Below are 23,734 nucleotides of genomic sequence, written 5' to 3'. Positions count from 1 at the left end.
TTGCACGGAGGCGGAAACCGAGGCTCACCTGGAGAGCGGAGTGAGGGCGTGAGTCCCGGCCGCAGGGCCTCCTGGTCCCCAGCCACTACCTGAGGCCACAGAGCCCTGCCGAGCCCACGTCCTCTGCTCCACACGGATGCCCTCTCCAGTGGGAGGCTCCGTTCGGACCCGGGCGCTGGGGCCTTTCCACCCCCGTCTGGCTGGCCTGGAGCCTGGGAAGCGTCTGCCGGGAGCACTAGAGGCTGAGCCGCAGACGGGTGACATGCCGTGTGGCCCGGGCACCGAGCTGAGGCCCCGGGCTGAGGTCCCTGGTGGGTCTGGGAGCCAGGCCACGGCTGCCAGCTGGGCCCCGATGGAGAGGGGCGGCTTCGCCCCACAGGCCGGCCGACGGTCCCCCAAGCACCCAGGCTGCTGCTGGGTTGGCTGACCTCGGCCTTTGCAGACTGTGGTGTCCAAGTTGCTCGGGGACGCGGACTGGCCACGCGTGGTTCTGTGACGGCTCACACCCCCTCCTGCACAGGTTCTCTCCTGGGGAGCCCAGGACTGAAGCCGTAGTGACCTAGCTAGTGACCCTAACCTTAGGGGGTAGGAGGGAGCCAAAGAGGGAGAGAGAGAAGGCTGGCAGCGGACGTCACACCTTCCACCACCGGCCCCCGTGTCTCCCCACCTCCCTGCCGCCCTCCCTCCTCTTACCCCTTCCCTCCCCTTCCCTGCCAGCCCTCCCTCCCCCACCTCTGTCCCCCTCCTTGCCCCCCATGTCTTACCCCTCTCCCCTCCCTGCCTCTCCCCTTCCTCTCTCCTTCCCTCCTCCCCCTCTCTCCCCACTCTCTTTCTTCTCTGAACGTGAAATATTAGTAAAGGCTTGATGTGGAATCTTTTTGGAAAAGCCAAGTCCTTGTTTACAGCAGCTGGACTATCTCACGAGTAAACACGTTGGCTTCCATAAGTACTCGGGCAACAGTCTGTGACATATTTTTATGCGTACGCGGCATTTTGATTTTCGAAATGATCTTTTTTAATTTAGAAAGGCATCAGACCTACCGAAGAGCACGGAGGGGGCACGACACTTCTGTCCCCACACCGAGCATCTCCACCCTCCCCACGCTGGCCTTGGGCGCCCTCGGGCACGTCTATCCTGGAGAACGAGCCCACCCGGTGTGTCGTGCCCACGCCTCCCGTGGGCCGGCTTCTTTGTCGACCGATGCCCCTTCCCTGTCCTAGGGGCCCATCCTAGACCCCATGTGACCTTGAGCCACCATGTCGGGAATGACTTTCCTTCTGTCTGGTGACCCGGACAGTTTCAAGGAGGCCTCCAGGGAATGTCCCTCAGGGGGCATCGGCCCATGCGCCCTGTGCTTGGGTGGGTGGGGAGGCTGGGAGGGAGACCAGGGTGGGGGCCATCCTCTTCACGTGGCTTCAGGGGTGCCCGCTACCATGTGGCTGTCACCCGCGGTGGCGGCCCTGGTCCCTGGCCGAGGCCATGCTCCCGGCCCCTCCACCGTGGACTCCCGCTTGTCCCCCCCTTTGACAGCGGTCCCTGATCAGGACGTCCCCTGCTCAGCCACCACTCTGGAGCACACTCAGCCACCACCTCTCCGGGGATCGGGCACCTGGACCGACCCCCCATCACTCGGTCACGGGAGTATCCGTGGTACGCGGGGAGCGGTCCTCCGGCTCCGCGGGCCTGGCGAGCCCGGTCAGAGACCAGGGTCTGGGTGTGAGCAGGGCGGTTCTGTGGGCTTGCCTGTGCTATGTGCGTGGGTCTCCCACGTGGCCACACACGGCCATGTGCAGGAAGGGGCAGGGGGGCACACAATGTCTCCAGCTCTGCCTCACCGCGTGACGGCCGCTGCCTCCCCCAGCCCGGCACCCCCATTCCAAGAGGGACGAGCCCGGCACCCCTGCGGCCTGGGGAGCAGCTTCGGGGGCCGGAGTACGGCTTCTCCCACACGTGCCCCCTCCGCCCCGCCGCCTACAGCCCTGCTCCCTCCCTCCCCCTCTTCAGTGAGGTTGCTGGCCCAGGACTGTCACCTACCCTGGCCTTCTCTCTGCTCAGTTCGCTCACAAGGGGTATGGCCGGGGCAGTGGGTTTGGACAGGTGGACAGCATCCTGTCCCCACTGTTAGGGCGGCAGATGGCATAGAGGTCCCCCCGGCTCCACCCGGCTCCCACTGGAAGCCTGGGAACCGGGCCTTTCCTGGGACCGCCCCCCCTCGGGAACGGAGTCTGGCCCTGTCCCCCCTCTAGGGCTCCTGTTACTCAGCGACACACATTTTTGATGCGCCTGTATCTCGTCTCTGCCTGGCAGGTCCACAAACCGGTCACCTGCTGGAGGGCCTGGCAGGACCCGCCTCCGGTGACCAGGAGTGAGCCTCTGCAACGCTCCTGTGCAGGTTTGCGGTGGGCGTGCTGCCGAGGCGTCACGGGAACACCTAGCAGAGCGACCGCTGGACGGCCTGTGTCCCTCAGAGCCACTTGCCCTGCCCCTCCACGGGGATCCAGAGTCTTCAGCCGGGCTGGGCAGCCAGTGGGCAGGGGAGGTGGCCAGGCGCCGGGCCTGGGTTCCACAGCCGATCTGACCCTGACCTGTCACCCGCTCTCCTGGCCTCAACGGCTGACCCCAGCCGTGGCGAGATGACGCTCTGAGGCTTCACAGGGCCTGCTGGCAACCACGGCCACCTGACCACAGACGGGACACTGAGGCCGGGGAGGTGAGTGTTGTGCCCAACAGACCCCCAGCTGGGGGCGGACACGGGTCCCGGCTTACTGAGCTTCACACCTCCCCGGGGTCGGGGGAGGAAGTCAGCGCTGCTCCCAGGGCTGCCCCGGAGGCCTGTTGCCCCAGAGCCAGGGCCGACTTCCCAAAGCCGCACCCCTGCCCGCTGCATCGGGACCCCTTCAAGGGCCAGGGCGGTCGAGGAAGGCGCCATCAGACGGGTCCCTTCCAGCCCCCGCCCCGTGGTCCTCTCTGGGCAGCGGGCCGCACGGGCCCAGAAGCTCCCACAGGAACTCTGCCCACCGGCACAGGGGGTCCCCAGCCAGCTGCAGACACAGGCTGTCCCAGCCCCTGTGAGCAGAGTGTCGGCCTCACGGGCTTTGGTCGTAGATTCCCCAGGTCAGGGCCGGGAAGGGCTGGCAGGTATCAGGGTCGGGCCTGAGGCTGGGGGTCGGAGAGCCGTGCCCAGGCTGCCGTGCAGAGGCCCGGGGTACAGGTGCTACCCCCGTCATGATGAACGGGGGCCACCCTCTGGCTTCCCCCCGGGCAGGCTCCAACCTGGCCTTGGATTTGCACCTTCAAGGGCACAGTGATGGCCCACCTTGTGCGCTCACAGCCCTGGCCTTCTCGGGAGGTGCCCCCTGCTCAGGGCTGACCTCGGAGGGCTCCAGCCCCCACCCCTGTCCGGGTCCTCGCCCTATGTCACAGCCTCTTTGGAACAAGAAACAGGAAGTGGGGACTTGGGGGCAGTTGTCTGGATCCAGGCCCCAGGTGGGGTCTTTCCTGTCCCCCTCCCCCCAACCAGGCACCAGCCTGGACCTCTGATGCTAGACCCCTGGGGGACAGCTCCCAGGGACCGGAAGGGATGGAGGGAGCCCGGTGGGCTGTGCCCCAGGGTGTCCAGCAGAGGGCAGTGCTGCTCCACGCCTCGGCCTCCCCTGCGCTGGGGAACCATCCTTTGGGGGGCGGGTGCTGGGCTGGTCCTGACTGAGGACTCCCCTGGGCTCCGCACGCAGCAAGGAGGGTGGCCTGGGCCCTCTGCGCTCTGCAGCTGGCAGGCGGCCTGAAACGCTCGCCGGAACGGCCAGGAGGGCCGATCTGACCCTGACTGTCGGAGAACTCGAGGTCAACCGCAGCCCCCAAGTTTAGGGACAGACGGGCCCCTTGCAGCACTAGGCGCTGGGGACTGAGCTCTTTACATGGCCCCTTCCCTGACTCCCCCTGTTCCAGCCCCTTCCTGCCTGAGGCCTCCCCAACTTCCCTGCCCCCTCCACGGGTTCCCGTCACTCGGCTGCCCTCACGCCCAGTGGTGGCACGAGCTCCCGTCCCGTGTGTCCGAAGCAGGTGCCAGGGCCTCTCCCCAGCAGCTCCCCCATTCCCCGAGCTCCCAGCACCCTGCCGGCTGCTTGCTGAGGGCGGAACCAGCCCCTCCCGGTCACTGGGCCTCCCCGCTGCACAGTGGGTGCTCAGGGCTGTCCCAGCCCAAATGCTACCCCCACCCCCGGCCTCGGAGCCCTGGAGTTACAAACCCCAGCCCTGCTGGGCGGCCTGTGCCAGCAACAAAGCCCTCATGCCCAGCACCTCTGGTCCAGGGGGACCACCCCGGGCAGGCGTCGCCACGGGGGCCGGAGGCCGGATTGCCTGCCATGTTGGGTGCACGCATGCGTCACCGGGGGTCCCGCTCCTGGGGGTGGTCGACCGCAGAGGTCGGGGTTCGAGCCGCCCGGCAGGACTCGCTGGTCTCCTGCCCACCTGCCTCTGCTCCCCTCGTCGGGGTTGGCACACCGCCCAGCTGTGCTCCCGGGGGTCTCTGTCCTGGAGCAGGTTTGGGGGACCCTGGCTTGGGGCAGGAGTGGCCCCCATGGAGGTCATCTCAGTCAATGGCCTGTTCCGGCCAGGGCCGCCCCTGACTGATTCGGACCGACAGACCAGGGTCCCCCACACGGCTCCTTAGGAACATGGGTATCGGCCCTCCCGGCCCCAAGGGCAGGGTCTGGGCAGGGCCACCCCTGAAAACCCGTGAGGAACACTACTCTGCTGGCCCCTCCTGGCTTTGCAGCTGTCCAAGCTGTCGGAAGGGGACACTCACACCTGGTGCCCTCCCAGCCCACCTGCGACCGCCTGGCACATCCTGAAGGCCCCGCCCAGAGCTGGGCTGGCACCTGCATGGCGAAGGGGCCCACCAGGGACCTGGCGGTCCTACACAGTGCACTCAATGGTGGCTTTCGTCATGTGGAAGGCAGGACAAGGGCAAGCCTCCCGACCCCCCACCCCCACCCCCCAGGCCTGAGCCTCTTTGCATACCCAGGAGGCAGCCCCCACGGGTGGTAACACATGCTTCTGAGCAGACAGAAAGCAGAGTGGGTGGGTCCCAGCCGGTCCCAGCAGGTGGGGGGCCTGCTGCAGGCAGAAGTGGGCCTCCCTGTGCCCACCCCTGCCAGGGAGTCCAGACTGAGGCCCCATGGGCACAGCCAGCAGCAGGCTGGTCCAGCCACGGCTGGGGCCCCGGGAGCGAGACGTCAGGCCCAGCTCACAGAACGGGAGCATGCGGGGGGGGGTGCTGACTCCCCCGGGGAAGACCCCTCTGTCCTGCGTCGCACTCCCAGGGGCCTTGTGAGGCCCCTGCACGCCGGTGTGCAAAGCGGGCACCTGTGTATGCAGGCTGTGCGCACGCGGAGTGTACACAGTGTTAGGACGGTGTGTGTGCGCATGTCACACGTACACGGACGCTGTGGGCGAGCGTTGCTGTGAACGCCTGTCCTGAGCTCCGTGCGAGAGCTGGGTTGCGTGAGTGGGGCCTGTGCGTGCACATGCGCGTACACGGGCCGTGCGTGGACACGTGTTGTGGGCGCACCTGCTCGGGAGGGGAGCCGCAGGCCTGCCTTGGTGAGGTTCGCCACTCTGGCTGAAAGCACCCCTCGCCCGCGGCCGGCCGTCTGTCTGGTGGCAGAGGAGTCCAGGCCTCAGGGCACCCAGAGCCTCCCTGGGAAGGAGCCAGGGGAAGACACGGACACCCGCGCCCAACGGCAGCCAGGCCCGGCCCGGCCCCCAGACAGCACAGAGATGAAGAGCGTTTACGACACGGCAAAGAGCAGGTGGGCCGTCATTACTCCGTTAGGAACGTGGCAGCTGGATGACGTCGTTCACTCTGTGGCCCCGCATGAGTGCGCTGGCCCGTTTGGGCTGGGGCAGCCTGGGGCAGGGCGGGTGGCCATGTGCCCAGTGCCCAGTGAGGCAGCGGGGCCCACAGGGGCTCCATGAGGGCCGCGGAGCGGAGACCAAGGAAGGAGCACGGTCGCAGGATGGGGCGCCAACAATCCGAGCCCCCAACCCCCTGCAGGTCGGGCAGCAGCTGAGCTGCCCCCACGCCTGCGCCGCCCCCGGGAAGCCCTCCTGCCCCCTCGCACGGCCCACTCCCAACCCCACACAGGAAAGCCCCCAGCAGAACAAACGAGAACGGGAGCGTGATCTATTTTTAAACGCTCATATTTTGTTTCTCCTCACGTTTTCCTGTGTTTTTCTTTCCACGTTCTAACGCCGCTGTGGGTCCGCGCGCAGCACCGGGGGCGCCGCTGCTCGGAGGACAATCGCGCAGGGAAGAAAGTTCACAGTCAAACGGTCTCGGGAAGGCCAGCTGGCGACGGGGGAGAACAGAGCGAGGCTTCGAGAATCACTCAGAAGGGGAAGAAAACCCTGGACGTCCGGGGCCCATCCTGCCCAAGGGGAAACGTCCGTGCCGTCTGCACGAAGCCCGCGCTGCGACCTCGGCCATGCGCGCGCTTCCCGGAGAGCCGTCTCTCTTCCGGCCCTAGAAGCAGAAACCAAACAAGTCCCACCCCCCCACCATCCACGGATACATGAGGGATAAAATTACATTTGTACAAAAATAGATTTTTTTTTACCTTTCCCGATGCTTTAGACACTTTCTCTCTACTCTGTACTCATCACCCTCCAGAGGGCTCGCGGCGCGTCCCAGAGAGGGCCTTGCTAAGGGTCGGGGGCCGGTAAAGCTGCTTTTGCTCCAAAGCATCTGAAAATAGATGCACTGCTCGCCTTGAGATCCTCACGCAAACCCGATTTCACCAACGGAGGGGTCCTCACGTACTTGCTTACGTGAAGCAGGTGTATAGGAAAACGGGGGAAAGTCTCGATTAGAAACGAAGACAGAACGTTGGTGACTGCCCCGCGCTGTCTCTGCAGCAGGACGGGTCATGCCACACCCCCGCGCCGACAGGGCACGGGCCACGCGCCCAACTCCATGATGGGGACGACATCAGCTGATCGCCCGCTGGCCACACATCAGGCAGGGCCCTGCCGGCGGCCCCCACAGACCAGGGGGCTCCACGCGGCGTCCGCGCTTGCCGCCGGCTCAAATCTTCGAGGAACAGGAGACATGGAGAGCCGGGGGCGCGGGGCCCTCGCCCCAGAGACCGCGTGCTTCCCGGCGCAGAGGGCAGGTCGCTTCCAAGGACGGCCCCTGCGGACGCAGGCACAGACGTCTTCGCTCCCTGCCCTGACGTCACGGCGGGAATGTGAGTCCGCACAGCACTCCCGGGACCCGGCAGCTCCCAGGCCGGGGGCCGGAGACGGGCGAGAGGTGGCCAGCAAGCTGATGTTAGTGCTGTCTTTAGAAAATTAAAGATTGTCCCACCAAAATAATAATAATAATAAAAATAATTACAAAAATCACCTTAATTGAACCAGATTGATAACACGACTATCCGGTTAAATAAAGCTCCTACCTCTCTGCCGAGCCACACCCGTCTCCCCACCTCCCCCACGGTGCGGGAAGCGTGACAAGGACGGCAGACGGAGGAGAGGACAGCCCTGCGCACCCACAGTGCTGGGCCCGCAGGCCGGAGGGGCTGGGGGCTTCCGGCTTTCCAGGCCGGAGCCTGGGAGCCTCAGGGCTTTACGGACAAGCAGCCGGGGTCCCCGGGCCCGTAACGGGGAGGTTCTGCAGAAGCTGACCCTCCAAGAGACCCAGCCCTGGGCTTCCTCCACGGAGGCCCCCACGTGCCCAAGGACCCTGGCAGTGGACAGGGCAGGGATGACGGGGTGCGTCCGACTGCAGAAGGCACCAGGGGCGTCGGGCGTGGGGCAGTCTACCGTCCCCACAACTGGGGGGACCCCGAGAGTCCCCAAGAGTGCCTGCGTCACTGCCTGTCACAACCGAGCCCCCACAGGCTTCCAAGACTTTCGGGAGCGTCTGGGAGCTGGGCAGGCCCTCCATGCCCCGCCCCTGCCACCCATGTGGCAGGGGACCCCTCCCCTCCTCAGGAGCGGCCGGTGGCAGAGGAAGGCGGCTTCCGGGCACACTTTCAGAGCCCTGGCCTGGCGCCTCACCGTCAGGTGGGCTGAGGCCTCTGGAAGGCAAAGCAGGGCCACCTCCTGCCCCACGGGGCCTGGAGGCCCCTCCCTGCCTTGCCCTAGCTGGGAAACCAGACTCTGGGGAAGGCACCCCCAACCCAGGGCTGCTCATGGGGGCCCCAGGAGGGAAGCCTGGCTACAGAGCAACCCCTCGGGGGCTGAGGACACCGGAGCTGCCCACATCCCCCGCCCCCTGCCGTCCCTGCTCGGGCCCCCAGCAGCGACAGACGCAGGGTTCATGGAGTCTGAAGCGCAAGACCGGGAAGCACTCAGACCAAAGGGAGGGCGTTACAGTGCAAAAGAAGCCAGTTCAACCTGAGAGAGCCCTGCACGCTGTGGGGCGCAGAGCACCCCGCCCCAGGAGGCCGCGCCCCTGCCCCTGCCGTGGAAACACTACAGAAGCAGGCACCAGCCTGGCCGGGGGCGCCGTCAGCCGGAGCACGTGCTGGAGCCCCGCCTGAGGCGGTCACTCCGACAACAGCTGGGCTGGCTGTCCCCGAGGGGCGTCCAGCTGCACGCCCCAGGACGCAGGCAGGCCACAGTCCCCGAGTCCAGGACTCATCTGCACAGAACAGGCCGCCGGCGTCGGGGGCCCCTCCGCCAACAGCTCCAGAGGAAGCCCGCCTGCCCCTTCCCACTGGGCTTATCTGCCCACGAGGCCTTCTGGCTCCACGTGCCCCGGGGGGCCCCTGGCTCCCTCCAACTGCCTGAAGACCCCCCCTGGACAAAGCACCCTCCTGCCTCCAACCTCTGCCCTCGACAGGTCAGCATGGCCCCGGACTTGGGGAAGGCCGGGAAGCGGGTTCATCCCGCAGACGGGAGCTGGCCTGCCCCTCTGCCCAGATTAAACCCACGGACAGAACTGAGGCCGGGCTGCACATGGGGTCTGCTCGCCCCGGCTTGCGTACGGCGATGCAGGGGGAGAAGCTGAAGCGGTGACTTGAAGAGAATGGTCGGGGGGGAGGCAGGTGACCCCAAGCCCTGAAGCCTTGAGGGGGCCCTGGAACCCTGCTGGAGCAGCTCCTGTCCTGCTCGGCTTAGGGGTGATACGGCAAGTCATCTTTGGAAAAGGGGCCGCTCACCCTTCATGGCGAGGGAACCTGGCTCACCCCAGAGCCCCCCTCGCCTTGCTGGGGGGGCAGGTGGAGTCTTTGTCCCCCTGCTCCTGAGCCTGGGTGGGGCACACTGGCAGGGGGCACCCAGGGGGGGCCTGCGGCCCGGAGAGCTGGCCCCGCTACCCCAGGAAAGCCGGGGCCCGGCTTCCCGCACGAGCAGCGCTGGGAATGGCGAGGTGGCAACACGGAGGCTTAGCAGGCTGCGTCCCCATGTCCGCAGAGGCCAGGCAGGGAAGGGGCAGGGACGGGGCTCGGCTGAGAAGAGCAGCAGGCGGCCGGGCGGGAGCGGCCAGGCCGGGCGGCGGGCGCGAAGGACGGGCTGGCGGGACTAAGTCATTTGGTGGGGGGCTTCCAGCATCTCCATGAGGAAGGTGTCGATGGGCGTGTCCCCGATGAGCTTGAAGAAGAAGAGATGTTCCAGGCACTTGAGGCCGATGGAGCGCAGGGCCGGCAGGCGCAGCAGCAGCTTGGCGAACCTGTGGGAGGGCCCGGTGAAGGTGCGCCGGCCGCCCTCCCCGCCCTCCACCCTCCACCGGGCACCCGGTGGCCTCCTGGGGACAGGACGGAGCCCGGAAGCCGCAGCAGCAGAGCCTGGCCTGTGCACAGCCTTGGGGAAGGGGGGGCCAGGCCTCTCAGGGAGCGGAGACGGCAGGCCCAGGCCTGGGAGCAGGAGCGTGCGTGGTAGCCACGAGGGTCCCGAAGGCCCGGGGCAGAGGGACTCAGGAGGAAGGATCAGGCGTGAGACGGCGGCTGCAGGCTGGACAGAGCTTCAGGGGGAGTTAACAGACGTGGGCTTGCTCCGAACACGAGTGGGGCGGAGCTACGAAGATGGGTCTGAGCACCGGCAGAGCATCTGGCGGCAGTGGGGGGTCAAGGCAGAGCGGCTCTGGGCCGGGGGAGCAGGTCTGGGCTCAATCCAGCCGCGGCTGGTAAAGCACTGGCGTCCCCTGTGCCGCGGGCCGGCACCCACCCCTTCCCCAGAAACGGCTCTGCTGGAGCCGAGCCACAGGCTCGATCCCCAGGCCCTGCCCAGCCGCGGGAGGAGACGAACAGGGAGGGGGGCGGGAGGTGCCGGGGCTTTGGTGGGGGGGGGGGGATGCCAGGCTCGGCTGCTCGGCTGCCGCGCCCCCACCCCCAGCAATGGCATGGACCCTGAGGGGCCATGGGGCCTCATTAATTATTCACAACGTCTGTATTTCAGGGGAGAAAGCCTTGTGGTTGGTCTGGCGGCCACACAACCCACGTTTTAAGGCAAAAAAACGCAGCAGAGCTGGACCGGGGCCAGAGAAAGCGGTTTTCTGCTGAGCCGGCAAGATGGGCTGCGGCGGGGAGCCAGGAAAAACAAGCCCGCCCTCCGTCCTCCTCAGCAAGTTTCCCTTTAAACCGAACCAGATGAGGGCCGTGAGGAGCAGGGCACAGCCACCCGTGCCCGCAGCTGCACGTGCGTCCGGCGGGGGGTGGCGGGGGCTGGCGGCTGGCGGGGGGGCATGGCCCTCCTGAGAGAGGCCCTTTGCAGGTGCGGGGGGGCGGATAGAGTTAGGACAAGACTCACGATGGCACCAAAGCCACAGACAGCCCCCCTTGTCACCTGCCGCGCACCCGGCACTGTGGACCCCGGCGCCCCCGGTGCCCGCACAGCTCTGCACACGTGTACAAGCGCCTATCGTGTGCTGGCATCTGTCCCCGCTTCGGGCAAGCATGCCAAGACCCAGCTCTAGGGGAGCCCATGAGGGGCTGGGGAGGCCCTAGGGCACGGCTGCACCCGGGCCTGTGTTTGCAGGGGCGGCGGGAGCGCCCGGGCATGCCTCGCACGGGCTCCCCCCACGGAGCAGGGTGCCGCCTTCTAACTCACACAAAGGTGCCAGAAGGGCCGGGGGCAGTCCTGCCTGGGGCGGGGGTCACAGGCCCCTGAGGCCCCGAGGAGGCCCGGGCCGGGGCTCACCTTCCCGGCTGCTCTGGGTACTTGTGCTTGCAGTAGGCCTCCAGGGACGCGTACACCTTCTCTCGCAGCGCCTCCACCTCTGCCGGGTTCGAAAGCCCCTTGGAGTCTGCGGGGGAGGGGTCGCAGGTCAGCAGCCTCAGCCCAGACTGCTGCCCGGGGCACCCAGGCCCGCTCCCCGCCGGGGGCCCCGCCCAGCTGGGACCAGCGGCAGCCGGACAGGCTCTGCCCCCAAGGCCACCCCTCGAGTCCTAGCTTGGGTCCCGGCTTGCCACTCGCTGGACACGTGAACAGCAGCCCACGCCTGGACTTCCGGGCTCTCGGCTTCCCCATCGGGGGTCAAGTGCACGGGGCCACCGTCGCCCTCTCCTGGTCACCACGGCAACCAGGCTGAAGTGGGACCCTGGCTGCACTGGGGACTCCTCTGAGAGGGAGGAAAGCTCAGAACCATCACCCCAGAGACAAGCAGCCCTACGCGGGGCAGTGGGGGGAGAGGCTGACAGCCAGCCTGAGCCCTGGGACCCTGGGGGCGGGAGCCCGTGGCCAGAGACGCCAGGGACATCAGCTCCCACAGCCTCCGGGGCCCAGGGCTGGCATCTAGGGAGGCAGGGCTCGAGCAGGTGAGCCGGCCCGGCCCTTCCTGGCCCGGTCAGAGCCCACCCAGGCTGGCTCCTCCTCTCGGCTTCCTCGTCTCCCGGGGTTTCCCACGACCCCACACGCCCACAGGGACGAACCCATCTCTCTCCGCAGCAGCCACGTCACATGGTATCACGCTAGGGCTCAAAGGCCCCAGGTCTGGCCCCAGCCAAGGCTGGCCCATCCTGACAGGCCTGGGGCAGACGCTGGAGCCCACAGCTGCCCACTGCTGCCGTCTGAAGCCAGTGAGCCCCACAGTGGCTCCGTGCTGGGACAGGCCACCTCTGAGCCACAGACTGGGGGGCTCACAACAGTGCCCTCACCCCCGGCAGGTACACCAGGGTCCAGTGCAAAAGCCGCAGGCCGCCTGGGGCCCTGGCCACCTCAGGAACGTGCCAGGCTTCTCTGTAGCTCAGCACCCAGCCCTGGGGGGCCTCCGCTCTGGCCACGTCCTTCCTGTACCCGCAGCGAGGGACCCCGCGCCGGCAGCCAGGCCGTGCGCAACCACAACAGGGAGGGCGCCCGGCAAGGCGAAGCTGCGCGGCCCCGGCTCCCACACAGGCAGGGCCACGGGCTCAGAGCGTAAACCTGGGGAACAAGTGCCCCTGGACGTGCGCTGTCCCCGCAGGAAGACACGTCTCCCACGGCCACTTCCCTCAGCACTGGAGCTGACGGAAAGCGGGAGGTCTGGGCCCAGCGCCCCGGCACCATCAGGGCTCCCCCACTGGCTGGCCAGCTCCCCAGCTCCCTGAGAAGCCAGCAGCAGCCCCGAAGGACACTGCGCCCCTGTGTGCCCCACCCCCAGTCCGGGCTCCAGAACTTGCCCACTACAAGTTCACGGAGAGGCTGCCTCTTCCAGGGCCCAGGATTCCAGGCAGAGTGGGGCCACGCTTTGGACGCAGCACCCAAACCACAGGGGTGAGCACAGCTCCCCAGGCCACGCCGTGTCGTGCTCACAAGCGCGGTGAGAAGAGGGCGGCAGGGCTGTCTCCCCTCGCGAGGAGGGACGGGCGATGGGCCCCACGGCGCAGTGGCCGCGAGCGCTGGGGGCCCGGGGAGGCCGTACCGGGGTTGAAGAGGACGATGGCGCGCAGGCAGCCGAGCTCCGTCTTGTCCATCTGCATGTCCCGCATCTTGGACACGAGCTCCGTCAACACCCTGCAGAGGAAGCGGGCCACCACCGCCGTCCAGTCAGACTGCGCCCCCCCAGCCCCCGCCGGAAAGACCCTGAGGACAGGCTCCCTACGGCCCGAGGCCAGGCCCTGCGGCCCACGGGAAAGCTGTTCTCCCCTGGACGTGGCCTTCCTTCCCCCTACTTAGCTGTCGAGTGGGGAGACGTTTCGCTTTTTGTTGCCAGACACTCATGGCCAAAGCAAGCCATGGCTCCTTGTCAGAGGGCAGGACTCTGAACCACCCCCGGCTGGCCCAGCCCCTGTGGGCAGTGGTGTGCGTCTGCCTGCAGCTCCCTGCGGCTTGAGCTCCCCGACCTCCTCTGCCTACTCACGGGCCCCCAAAACTCGACAGCCGTGCCCAGGGACGGCTAAGCGGTCGGTGAGACTGGACAGGGGAACAAAGGACGGTGGCCCAGGGAGGGCCTGGACGGTCACCCCGTGGAGCCGGGGAGTCCCCAACGGGCAGCAGGCAGCACAGGGAACAGATCCCTGGGAGCCTGGAGGTCAGAGTCAGAGGGGACAGGTGCTCCAGAGGTGCCCCGAGGCCACGGTCCCATTCCATTCACTCAGAGGGCAAGGAGGAGCTGGTTGTCCCTGATGTCGCCTGCTGGAGTCTAAGCGTGTCCTTCTACCACCATCGCCTCCCTCCCTAGCAGCTGGACACAGACGGGCGGCTCGGAGCATGGCGGGGGCCATGTCTCTAAACCCAAGCAGATCCCAGGAAGCTGTACTTTCTAGAGGCCTCTGTGGACACCAAGGCGCAGCCCTCCTAACCGCACAGGGTTTCGAGGGAGCGAGCCGGAGGAGACCGATCTGCTTGTCCCGCTGCGTACTGGGTGTCCCCAGCACGGGGACTTGCAGAGACGAGAACCTCGCCCTCCTATGTCCACATCGACACCCTCCGGGGACAGAAGGGGCCACGAACCCGGGCGGGGCCCCCACCTGTCAAAGATGGCGCCCACCCCTGCGCTGTGGGCGCTGTTCCGGTGGACGTGCAGCCCGGTGGCCAGGAGGATCCCGTCCTTCACGGTGATGGACCGGTGGGAGAAGGAGGCGATGAGCAGCTCATTCCAGCCTGGGGGAGGAGGGGGCATGGTCACACGGGGGCCCCTTCCCCGGACGGGCTGCCACTCAGCCCTCCGCAGGCAGCCTGCACTGTTGCAGAATGTCCCACAGGGGGTTCTGGGGACCCCACATCCCAGGGGTGTGGCACAGAAACGCTCCTGAGCACCAATGTTGAGGACATGCCTCTTCCTTCTGCGGTGCAAAGTCGGGCAGTAAAGGCCCTGAGAAGTCCCGCACACAGACCATCTTCTCTGGCTCTGTGTGACCCACGTGCTCCCCAACCCCACGCGTCCAGGGAGGTCCCTTCCCACACAGGCAGGACACTCGTGCCACGGAGGATGTGGGGATCCTCTCTGGGACGGCCACGGAGGAGCGGCCGCCCACCTGGTCTCGGCGGCAAACTCTCCAGTTACTGCGTGCTACGTGGGGCACCACAAAATAGTAGATTCTTAAACTAAAAAAAACGCATCTCAGAGCCTTGGGCGGACGGGACACTCCCTCTACGTGTGCTCCCAGCAGAGACAAACTGGAGGAGGCGTCCAGGGTTAGGAGAAAGTATGGAAGCAAACCTCGAAATAGAAATGATTTCTGTGCCGGGTTCTCAATGACTCCCGTGGACGGGAGCCCCAGCCACCTCCACAGCGATGGCCCTGTCCACAGCTACACTCCCGGGGCCGAAGGCTCTGGGCTCCGCGGCACAGCGTCACGCAGGCCACTTCCTACCATCCACAGTCCTACAGAACTATAGTCCCATTTTCCCGAAGGAGAACCTGAGGCCTGGTGCAGGGCAGAACTCACACCATCACACAGGGAGTCAGGAGCCCCGGCCCCCGGCACCTTCGCCTTGTGGCTCTGGGCGTCAGGTGTTATGCCCCAGCTGGAGGCACCCACAAGGCCAGGGACGAGTCCTGCTGTGGACCAAGCTGGCCCCAAGAGCATCTGTACCCCCACGGCGGGCCCACTCTGCATCACTCTGCCTCTCCCTGCCAACCCCATCCCCCGGGGCCTGCCCAGCGTCCTCCTACCTCTGGGCTGGCCGCCACCTCTCCCGCTGCCCCAAGCGCACCCAGGGCCCGGCAGGCATGGGGCAGGGCTGCCCTCTGACGTTCCCACGCACCAAGCACGTGCAGACGGCCCGGTGGGGCAGGAGGCCGGTGGGGTGGGGGTGCTTTCTGCCGCCCCCCACAAAGGCCCAGCACCCCGCACAGCTGGCAACCCGCCCCTTCTGTCCCTCCAGCAGGAACCTGCACTCGGCGTGCCTGGAGCATGTCGGGAGCCAGGCCTGACCCAAACCCCAGAGTCTGTGCTCCTACCCCCTGCCCCCTCCACAGTCCCCACGTGAGGAGCAGAGGCCTCAGGGCAGGGAGAAGTCGGAGCACACACTCTCCAGGGCGGCCTCTCCAGGGTCCCCAGACAGCCCCTGCCCCTCCGAAAGCCACTTAGAGACCCAAAACCAATGACCTCCTTGTGGGTGGGGGGAGCAATGCCAGAGGGTGGCAGGGCCGGCGGGAGCCCTACACTGCAGGAGAAAGGGGTGTCCCCCAGGCCCCCGCCCTCTCCCCCCACCGACCCTTCCCTGCCAGGGCCAACCCAGTCACTCACCTGCCCTCAGCAGGATGACCTGGTCGTCCAAGGGCAGCTCAGAGAAGTGCGGGACCCGCTTGGCCCACTCGACCAGCGTGAAGAGCTGCTTGTCCGCGGCCTGACAGATGTTGGTGACGGGGTCGTTGGGCTGGGCGGGGGAGAGGCACCCACTGAGCGCCCGGCTGAGAGCACGGCCCAGACCGGGCCCCTGCTGCATGTGCTGCCCCAGCCCTGGGCAGAAGATGGGCCCCAGGCCCGTGTCCTCGCCCCCCGAGCCCGTGGCTAGTGCTGCTTTGCGCCCCGCTCTGTGGGCAAGATCTAGGGAGGGTTTGAGGGGTGTCCGGGGTCATCACGGGGTCCCCAAAGAGGGAAGCAGGGGTCAGAGATGGGAACCCGTGAGCAGGAGAGAAGCTGCCAGCTTGACGCTGGAGGAGGGCCCGGGCCAAGGAGGCGGCACCTCCAGCAGCGGGAAGGGAAGGGACGTCCTCCCCAGAAGGAACCAGATCTGGCCACACCGCGACTTGTCCCGGACGCTGCCTGCAGACTTCAGACCTCCAGGACTTTAAGACACTAAAATCACTGCTGTGGGAAGCCCTAGGTGTGGGGGCCAAGTGCCCCCGGTCACAGGCAGGGAAACGGAGGTGCGGGCGTGAGTGCCAGGCTGGGGCGGGACTCTGAGGATGGTGGCCAGTGCCGACCCCTCTAGGTCACTTCTTCCTACCAGGTGTGGAGACAGCACACAGATGGGGGCATCAGAGGCCCTTCCAGAAACTTCTAGCCAGAAGAGACTTTCCCCTCATTGTCACAGATGAGGAAACCCAGGTAGGCCTCAGGGGAGTCCCCTCCGGGCTCCTGACCAGCGGACCCTCTGGGTCCTGAGCGAGGGGGAGGACGACAGCCACACACGATGGCCAGGGTGTCCTCTCAAGAGCTCCCTGCCTCGACAGGAAACAGCTGCCGCACAGGGAGGCTCAGTCTGAACGCCCGGGGCCTGCGGGAAGGGCCCGCTGAGGGCACATGTGGGACGCCCGGTAACCAAGTGGCACAGAGGCCACAGGGTTGGAAGGGGCTGGGGTGTGTAGACGGGGACACGGAGCTGCACACACAGGCGTCAGCCAGGGTTTCTGGGGCACAAGGGACCCCCAGCCCAGGGTGCCAACACCCAGAGCGCCCCCACACTGGCCGTCACCCCAAGTCCCTCCTCCGTCCCGCAGCAGATTCGGCGCAATCCAGAAGCCCGGGGTCATCACGGGGTCCCCAAAGAGGGAAGCAGGTGTTCCTCCCACCCCGCGATTCGCACGGGCACAGGGACCGCCCGCACGGAGTCCCCGCGTGAGACGCACCCAGCGGCCAGCACGCCAGACGCCAGGGCTGGGTTCTAGTGCATTCCACCATGGTCAGACTCTGCTCTTCAGAGGCTAGGGGCAGCCCCGTGCGGGGAGAGCCCAGGCCCGGGCAGGAAGGCAGGGGTGTGCTGGGCACAAGATGACGCTCCCTGCTCAGCCGGCCCCTCTGTGGGGTCCACACCAGGGAGCAGAGGGCGGCCCCGGCTGCTCCTAAGAATGTCCTGGCTTAGCAACTCTCTGCCCACTTCCCAGTTCCTTCTAGAGTTCCTGTGCAACCGTGAACGCCTCAAAGCTGGCCTCCCCTCCCCTCACTGGGACTGCAGGGGTCGGCCCCGTGTGCACCTTCTCCCTGACAGGGCACGGATCTGAGGGGGGCCACGGTGTGCGGGGAAGTGCAGGGGAACAGGGACGGCCCATCACCCGGCCACAGCGGCCTGGCGAGCACACGGGACCCTCCCAGCCTGGGCTCTGTGTGAGTGCCCACGGGCAGACGGGGTCCTGGCTGGAGCTGGGCCATGACCAACCACCACCTCTAGACACCAACATACCACACGCCCCACTACTGGCTGCCGCGTGCTGGGGGACAGGAAGGAAGCTCTGTGCCCCATCATGGGGCCAGACCCACTTTTGCAGGGCCATGAAGGCAGGCCGGCGGGAAAGGGGCCCTGGGAAAAGGGACACCTCGGGCCACACAGAAGCCTGAGGAGGAATCGGGGGAGCCACACGTGAAAAGGCCCTGGAGTTGCAGGGGCACGAGCTGGTTCTGTCCAGCACGGTGGGCGCCGCTCTGGGCCAGGTGGAGGACAGAGGGAGGGAGGCTGCTGTGACCTCAGGGTCAGCCATAGGGCTCTGATCCCAGCCCTGACCCCACAAGAGGACACAGGTGAAACCACCCCGTGGCCTGCACGCCTGGGGCAGGTACAGGACTCCCGAGACCCAGCTGAGCAATGGCCCAAGGCCACAAGGAGCCAGACAGCACGTGCTGTGTCCTGGCGTTCAGCGCAGGCCACGACAGCTTGGGCCTCCCGTGCAGCACCACCCACCAGGGGCCAACGGCCCCCGAGCAGTGCCGGCCTTGCCGCCCCGGGGAGGCCGTGTGTGCAGGGGTAGAGCTCACCGAGTTGGGGTTCAGCCCCATGTTCGCGTCCACGTACGTCTCGGTCCTGGGCTCGACAGCCAGCTCCGCCTCCAGAATCTTCTCCACCGGCATGTCCTCGTTGGCGCTGCTCGTGGACTCCACCTCGTTCTCGTTCCTGTCCTTGCCCCGCTGCCTCTCCTCCTGTACGGCTGCAGGGGGCGGGGGGGCGGTCAGCCCGCGACTCCCTCAGCCGTCAGGAGGCAAGCAGCACCGGCCGAGCCAGGGCGCCCGCCGGGGCCACAGAGGGAGGCACGGCTCAGAGCTGGACAAACCCTGCCCCATCTCTGCCCTGGGTCTGGCCTTCGGCGGCCATGCGTGCCCAGAAGACAGGGTACAACTGCCCTACATTAATCCACCCAACACACCGGGCCACACCAGCCCCCGTCCGGGGCCAGCACACAGCGGCCAGGGTACACAAGGCCGCTCTCACGCAGCTGACGGGTGGCTGGGCAGCACTCCCAGCATGCAGCGAACAAAGCTTCAATGGACTACGGACTCCAACAAAACCAGGAAGGCTTCCTGGAAGAAGTGGCAAAAAAAAAACCAGGTAACAGTTCAGGCAGAGGCGGCTGCATGTCAAAGGCCCAGAGCCAGGACAGAGCCGCTCCTGATGAATGGAGACCTCTCCCGCTGGCTGGAGAACCACCGCAAGGGGTACCAGTGGGGGGCAGGAGGCGCGTTCCTGCACAGGGTCTGACGGGCCACAGGAGAGAGACAGCATGGCACATGCGTCTCCAGCTGTAGAAAGAAGAGGGGTCCCAAGGGAGACCAGAAGCTGGAGGCCAATCCCGAGTGTGAGCCCCGGGCTGGCCTGGTGGGGGTTGGGGGGAGGGCTGAGCATGGCGCGGGTCAGGGGGTGGCCCAGCAGGGAGGGAAGCCTACGCAGGGAGGCAGAGAGGCAGAGACGGAGGCATTGACTTCCAAGCAGCCCCACGGAGCCCCACATGGACAGGTCTGCTTACAGACCTTGGGCCACGGACCCCCACCCCCCAGAGTCCCACTAGCCCCCGACACGGCTCCTGAGGTTGCTGCGGCCCCCCGGGCTGACCCCCGTCTCCTCCCCCTCTGCTCTGGTACGAGCACCAAGGGCCCTGGACTGGGGCAAGCGAGTGAGCAGTGGGGAGAAGAGCCACGGGCCGGGAAGGGCTCTCTACGCGGTGCTGGTCAAGCCTGAGACGGCTAGGCTCTGGGGGCCCCCAGAGGCTGTCGAAGCAGCACCAGGACGGGCCTCCCCCAAGGCCACCCTCTGCAGTCATGCTCTCCTGAGCCCCAGACGCGTTGACACGCCCCAGCACCAGACCCCTGGGGTGGCCACGGCCTCCGCAGGGCCGGCTCCCTGCCCCTGCCCCTGCCCCAGACAAGACCCTCGGCTTCTTGGGGCCCCGGAGACCCCATCACAGAGTGGGAGCTTGGTGAAGGGACTCAGAGACCTCCGTCCACATGCCCATCTCAGAGGAGAGGAAGAGCCTGGAAATGGCCCCGCGCTGCAGGGGCACTGATGAAGCTGGGCCCACTCCAGGTCCGGAAGGCTCCTCGCCAGTGAGGACCCACACACCAGGCCTGGGTCCCTCACAGCACCCCAAGCAGCTCTGGCCGCTCACCCCCTTACCAGAAACCCCAGGGCTCAGAACAGGGCAGCAGCCATTCTCAGGAGACGGCCCCGGGCAGCCCCTCCTCCAAAGACCACCGCCAGCGGACAGTCTGCTGGGCCCAGCACACTCCACGGGCCCTGCAGAACCTTCACCTGGACAGACGCCCAGACCCCCCGACGGGAGCTCGGGCCACGTGGCAGCAGCTCCCACCACCTCCCAGACCCTCACCACCCCCGTCCCTGATCGCGCTCCGAGGCTCTGGTACACAGCCCGCTGCGGGGGGCCCCAGGGCAGAGCACAGAGATCACACACAGGGACGTGCGCGGGGGGCCGAAGCCGCCCAGGGCGCGCCCCCGCAGAGAAGCCAGCTCAGGTCAGCGGAGTCCGACAGCTGTAGGTAGGGCCTCGGGCCCACCGCCCAGCTTCCGGCCAGCCCGGAGGTGCCGGCTCAGCCAAGGGGCCTCGAGGCCTTCCCAAGGCTACCAGCCGCACGCTGGCACCGCTCTCCCTCCGCCGAGCCACCCCCCACTCCCCATCTCTGACCCGCCGCACACTGACATCCCCAAAACCAGGCTGGAGCCCCAGTCCCTGCAGAGCCACAGCCTGGCACCCCGCCCTCACCCCTCGCGCTCCCATGGGACTCCACACTCAGTGCCCTCTTTCTGGGTCCAGCGTCCTGGGGCAGGGCCTTCTGGAGAGCAGAAGATACGGCCCCTCCCGCGGCTTCCTGAGTGCGACGGCCCTGGGCCTTCGACGGGGCTGGGCTTCCTCTCTAGGGGCCCGAGCTCTCCAGGGGACCACACACAGTAGCCCTCCGAGAAACCCTGGACCCCCCCCGGCTCTGGCTCCGAGGGCCCAAACTCAGGCTGTGTGACCGTCCCTCTCCCGTCTGGCCCCGCGCTGGCTTCGGCAAACGCTGAGGCGCCAGCAGGAGGGCGCGGGCCGCGGTCCTGGCACCCTCTCTGCCCAGCCTTGGCTCCCAGCGGGCCCTGCTTCCCGCGTCCGCAGCTCCCAGGTTCGGCCGGCCCTCGCTGCCCTCACGCCTCCAGCCCAGGGGTGTGGGGGTCCCCGATGGTGCTGGCCCCAGGGGTCCCCCGGATCTGTCTGGTTCCCACAACATGGCCCACAGCTCCCTAACCGTCCCCAGGAACACCTCTCGACCACCCGTGGGCCCCTGAGGGCAGGCCCCATGTCCCTCGTGCACGGACAAGTGGCCGTCCGGGCCCGACCCCGAGCCAGAGGCTACGCTCTCTGGGACCCAGAGCACCGACTCAAGCGAGGGACTTGCCATCCACACGGCAGTTCTCAAGGCGGGTCAGCCAACCCCTTCACGCCACACCAGCTGGGCCAGGAGCCCCGGCAGGAGGCCCCAAGTCAGAGCCGCTGCGAGCTCAGCTCCTCCACGGACTCCGACAGCAGGGGTATCCGCGGGGGGCTCGAGCCGGCATGGCTGCGGCCGGCTGCCCATCCTCTGGCCCCTCCCCAGCCAGGCCTCCGGACGCCCACAGGGGGCGGGGGCTGGGCCCCTCGTCGGTCCCTCGGCCACAGGGGATGAGAGTCCAGGAGAACCACCCGAGCCACAAGGCCGGCAACCAGGGTGACACACCCGCGTCCAGGCGGGCCCGTGTCCCTGAGACCCCGAGGATGGGGCGGTCTTCCAGGTCTGTGCTCTGGGCAGAACCCAAAGCTGTTAGAGCCAGGAGGCCGCCAAGAGGCACCTCGTCTTACCAGCTGGGGCGACAGGCCCGCAGCAGCCGAGGGGCCCGGCTGAGCTCACGGGACAGTGGGCGGCTACAGGCTCAGCAGTCGGGCAGCCCGGCCTCCTGGGTCCCGCCCCGCCCTGGACAGCCCTGTGGCCGCGCGTGCTCGGCCCCGGAGCGGGGAAGCATGGTGCTGGCCCCGGGTGGGACCCTCGAGGCGCTCAGGGCTCCGTGCCTCCTGCTCCCACGCTCCTCACACGCGGCCGGTGCTGGGTCTCCCACTGCACAGACGGGACGGACGGGGTGGCCGCAAGGCGGGGGCAGCGCCCAGAGCGGGGTGGAGGTCCCCAGCACCTGCCTCCTCCGTGGGGGCGGCGCGAATTAAGGAGCCAACGCTCCGTGAGGCACTTTGAAGCCGCGGAGGCCGGCAGCTCGGCACGGCATCATTATAAATATTATGGTTTTATTTATAGACACAGAGGGAGCAGGAGGGAGCCCGGGGACTTATGTCTTGCCAGCTCAATCACCTTTCAGACAGAGTCATGTTTGCCTTACGTTGTGCTGGCGCCGGGAAGCCTCAGGCAGGAGGCGTCTGCGAACAGAGGGCCTCATTATCCCCCCAGGCCCGAGCGCTGCGGGACCCTGGGAAGACCACAGAGGCACAGTCTGGGACGGGGTTCCACACCCAACGAGACCGGGGTCCCCAGCATCTGCGGAGATGCTGATGTGGGAGTCGGGGGGCAGAGCAGGCCACCCCCGTCCTGGTGCCCACCGCCACCCCTCCAGGCTGCTGGGCTGGGCAGGAAGCCAGGACGTGGGCAGGGGGTGTCTCTGGAAGGCAGTACCTCAGCCTGCTGCCAGCTGGCTGGGCCCTTCCTCTGTCCCGTGTGCAGCCCCAGGACAGACAGGACTGACGGCCCAGAGCCCCTCCGTCCGACCCAGAGAAGGGACTATCCCGCCGACCGGCTCTCCAGCTCAGTGGACACGTCCCTCCCGCTCTCCGGGCACTCAGTCCAGGACAAGGTGTCGGCATTCAAGAGTGACCCCGCACATTCTCTCTCTCTCTCTCTCACACACACACACATGCACACACACACACGCTCTCCGCTCTCCACCCCACATCACCGCTGCCCTGTTCCGCAGGGAGCCGCTGCGCCTCCACGGTCACCTGAGGAAACAGGCACAGGCAGTCACCCGCTCGATGTCACCGGGGCAGCGGGAACCCAGCTGGGCTCTTTGTCCACAGCAGGAATGTGTGGGGCACTTGTGCAAGCACACACACATGCACACATGCAAACATGTGCACACACACAGACACACACGTGGTCAGGTGACGGAGCTCGGAAAGCAAAGGGAGGCCGGAAGGAAGCAGGGAGAGGCCTTCCTGGAGGGGAAAGAAGGAAGCAGAGAGGCGGGCAGCAGGGCGGTCCTCCAGCCTGGGCGGGCGTCACCCCAGGTGGGGCCAGGCCCCCATCAGACCAGGAGCGCCAGCAGCGCCCCCCACCAGCCCTGCCACTGTGCGCTCCAGCAGACAGGCCCGGGCACAGCCTGGCCGGCGGCCGGTATTCCCACCTGGGCCGCAGCCCCCACCTCCCCGGGAATGCGGCTGAGCGAGTCCCAAGCCGGTGCTTGTGTACGCAGGCCCCTGCATTGCCCAACAGAGATGCTATCTGCCGGCACCAAGGAGGGGTCTCCGTCCCCTCTGAGCCAGAGCGAGCCCCTCCTGAGCTCTCCCTGAGGGTCAGCCAGTCCGGATGCCAACCCCGAGCTGCTCCGTCCCGCACTGCACTGGGGGACACCGTCTGGGTGCAGCCCGCTTCCTCGCCCGTCCCGGGGCCCTGATCACAAGCTTCCCTGCAGGGCCCCACAGCCCAGGCTAGCCTGGAAGCCAACACCTCCCATCCTCCGTGCTCCAGGCCAAGCCTGGCTGGCACGGCCCCCACTCCCCTGGGGTGCCGCGCTGCCCTGCTGCTGCCAGGGGCCCCAGCTCGTCTCTGAGACAACAAAGAGGAAAGGAGCGGTTTCAGGAGAGTTCCGGGGGGACGGGGCAGTTCCCAGCACCCAGCCACAGGCCTCGGGGCCTGGGAGACCCTGGAGCTCCCTGCTGGACCGGCGCCAGAGTCACACTGGGGCCACTGGTCACTCCACTCAAGACAGGCTGTGCACTGGGCCCCGAGCACTGGGCAAGCACAGGGAAGGGGCCCGGCTGTGTGCTGCTGTTTCGGGCAGGAGAGAGCTCCATGGGAGGGTTTTTACTGCACGTTCGTGACTTATAAATCCAATACAAGGCAAGAAGCAGGTGGGCCCTGCCAGGATCAGGTATTTATCTAACGGCCCATAACTCTGGTCTTGAGGGCCGTG

General features: G+C 67.1%; 1 protein-coding gene across 3 annotated transcripts in view; it reads right to left on the bottom strand.

The window, feature by feature from the left end:
• Window positions 1-6,186: 6,186 nt before the first annotated feature.
• RXRA (retinoid X receptor alpha) overlaps window positions 6,187-23,734 on the bottom strand; it is a 91,704-nt gene continuing 74,156 nt past the window's right edge. For all 3 annotated transcript variants that reach the window (XM_044264530.1, XM_044264531.1, XM_044264529.1), the window contains exons 5-10: window positions 18,061-18,230; window positions 15,616-15,745; window positions 13,891-14,023; window positions 12,843-12,934; window positions 11,144-11,249; window positions 6,187-9,677 (exon numbers count right to left, since the gene is read on the bottom strand). In XM_044264530.1, the coding sequence (XP_044120465.1) occupies window positions 9,530-9,677; window positions 11,144-11,249; window positions 12,843-12,934; window positions 13,891-14,023; window positions 15,616-15,745; window positions 18,061-18,230 (779 nt within the window). In that variant the 3' untranslated portion in view covers window positions 6,187-9,529. The remainder of the gene's footprint in view (window positions 9,678-11,143; window positions 11,250-12,842; window positions 12,935-13,890; window positions 14,024-15,615; window positions 15,746-18,060; window positions 18,231-23,734) is intronic.

This window comes from Neovison vison, chromosome 9, assembly GCF_020171115.1.
Source record: "Neovison vison isolate M4711 chromosome 9, ASM_NN_V1, whole genome shotgun sequence".
In the NCBI taxonomy this organism is placed as follows: Eukaryota; Metazoa; Chordata; class Mammalia; order Carnivora; family Mustelidae; genus Neogale; species Neogale vison.
This window is presented reverse-complemented; position numbering and strand designations above follow the sequence as displayed.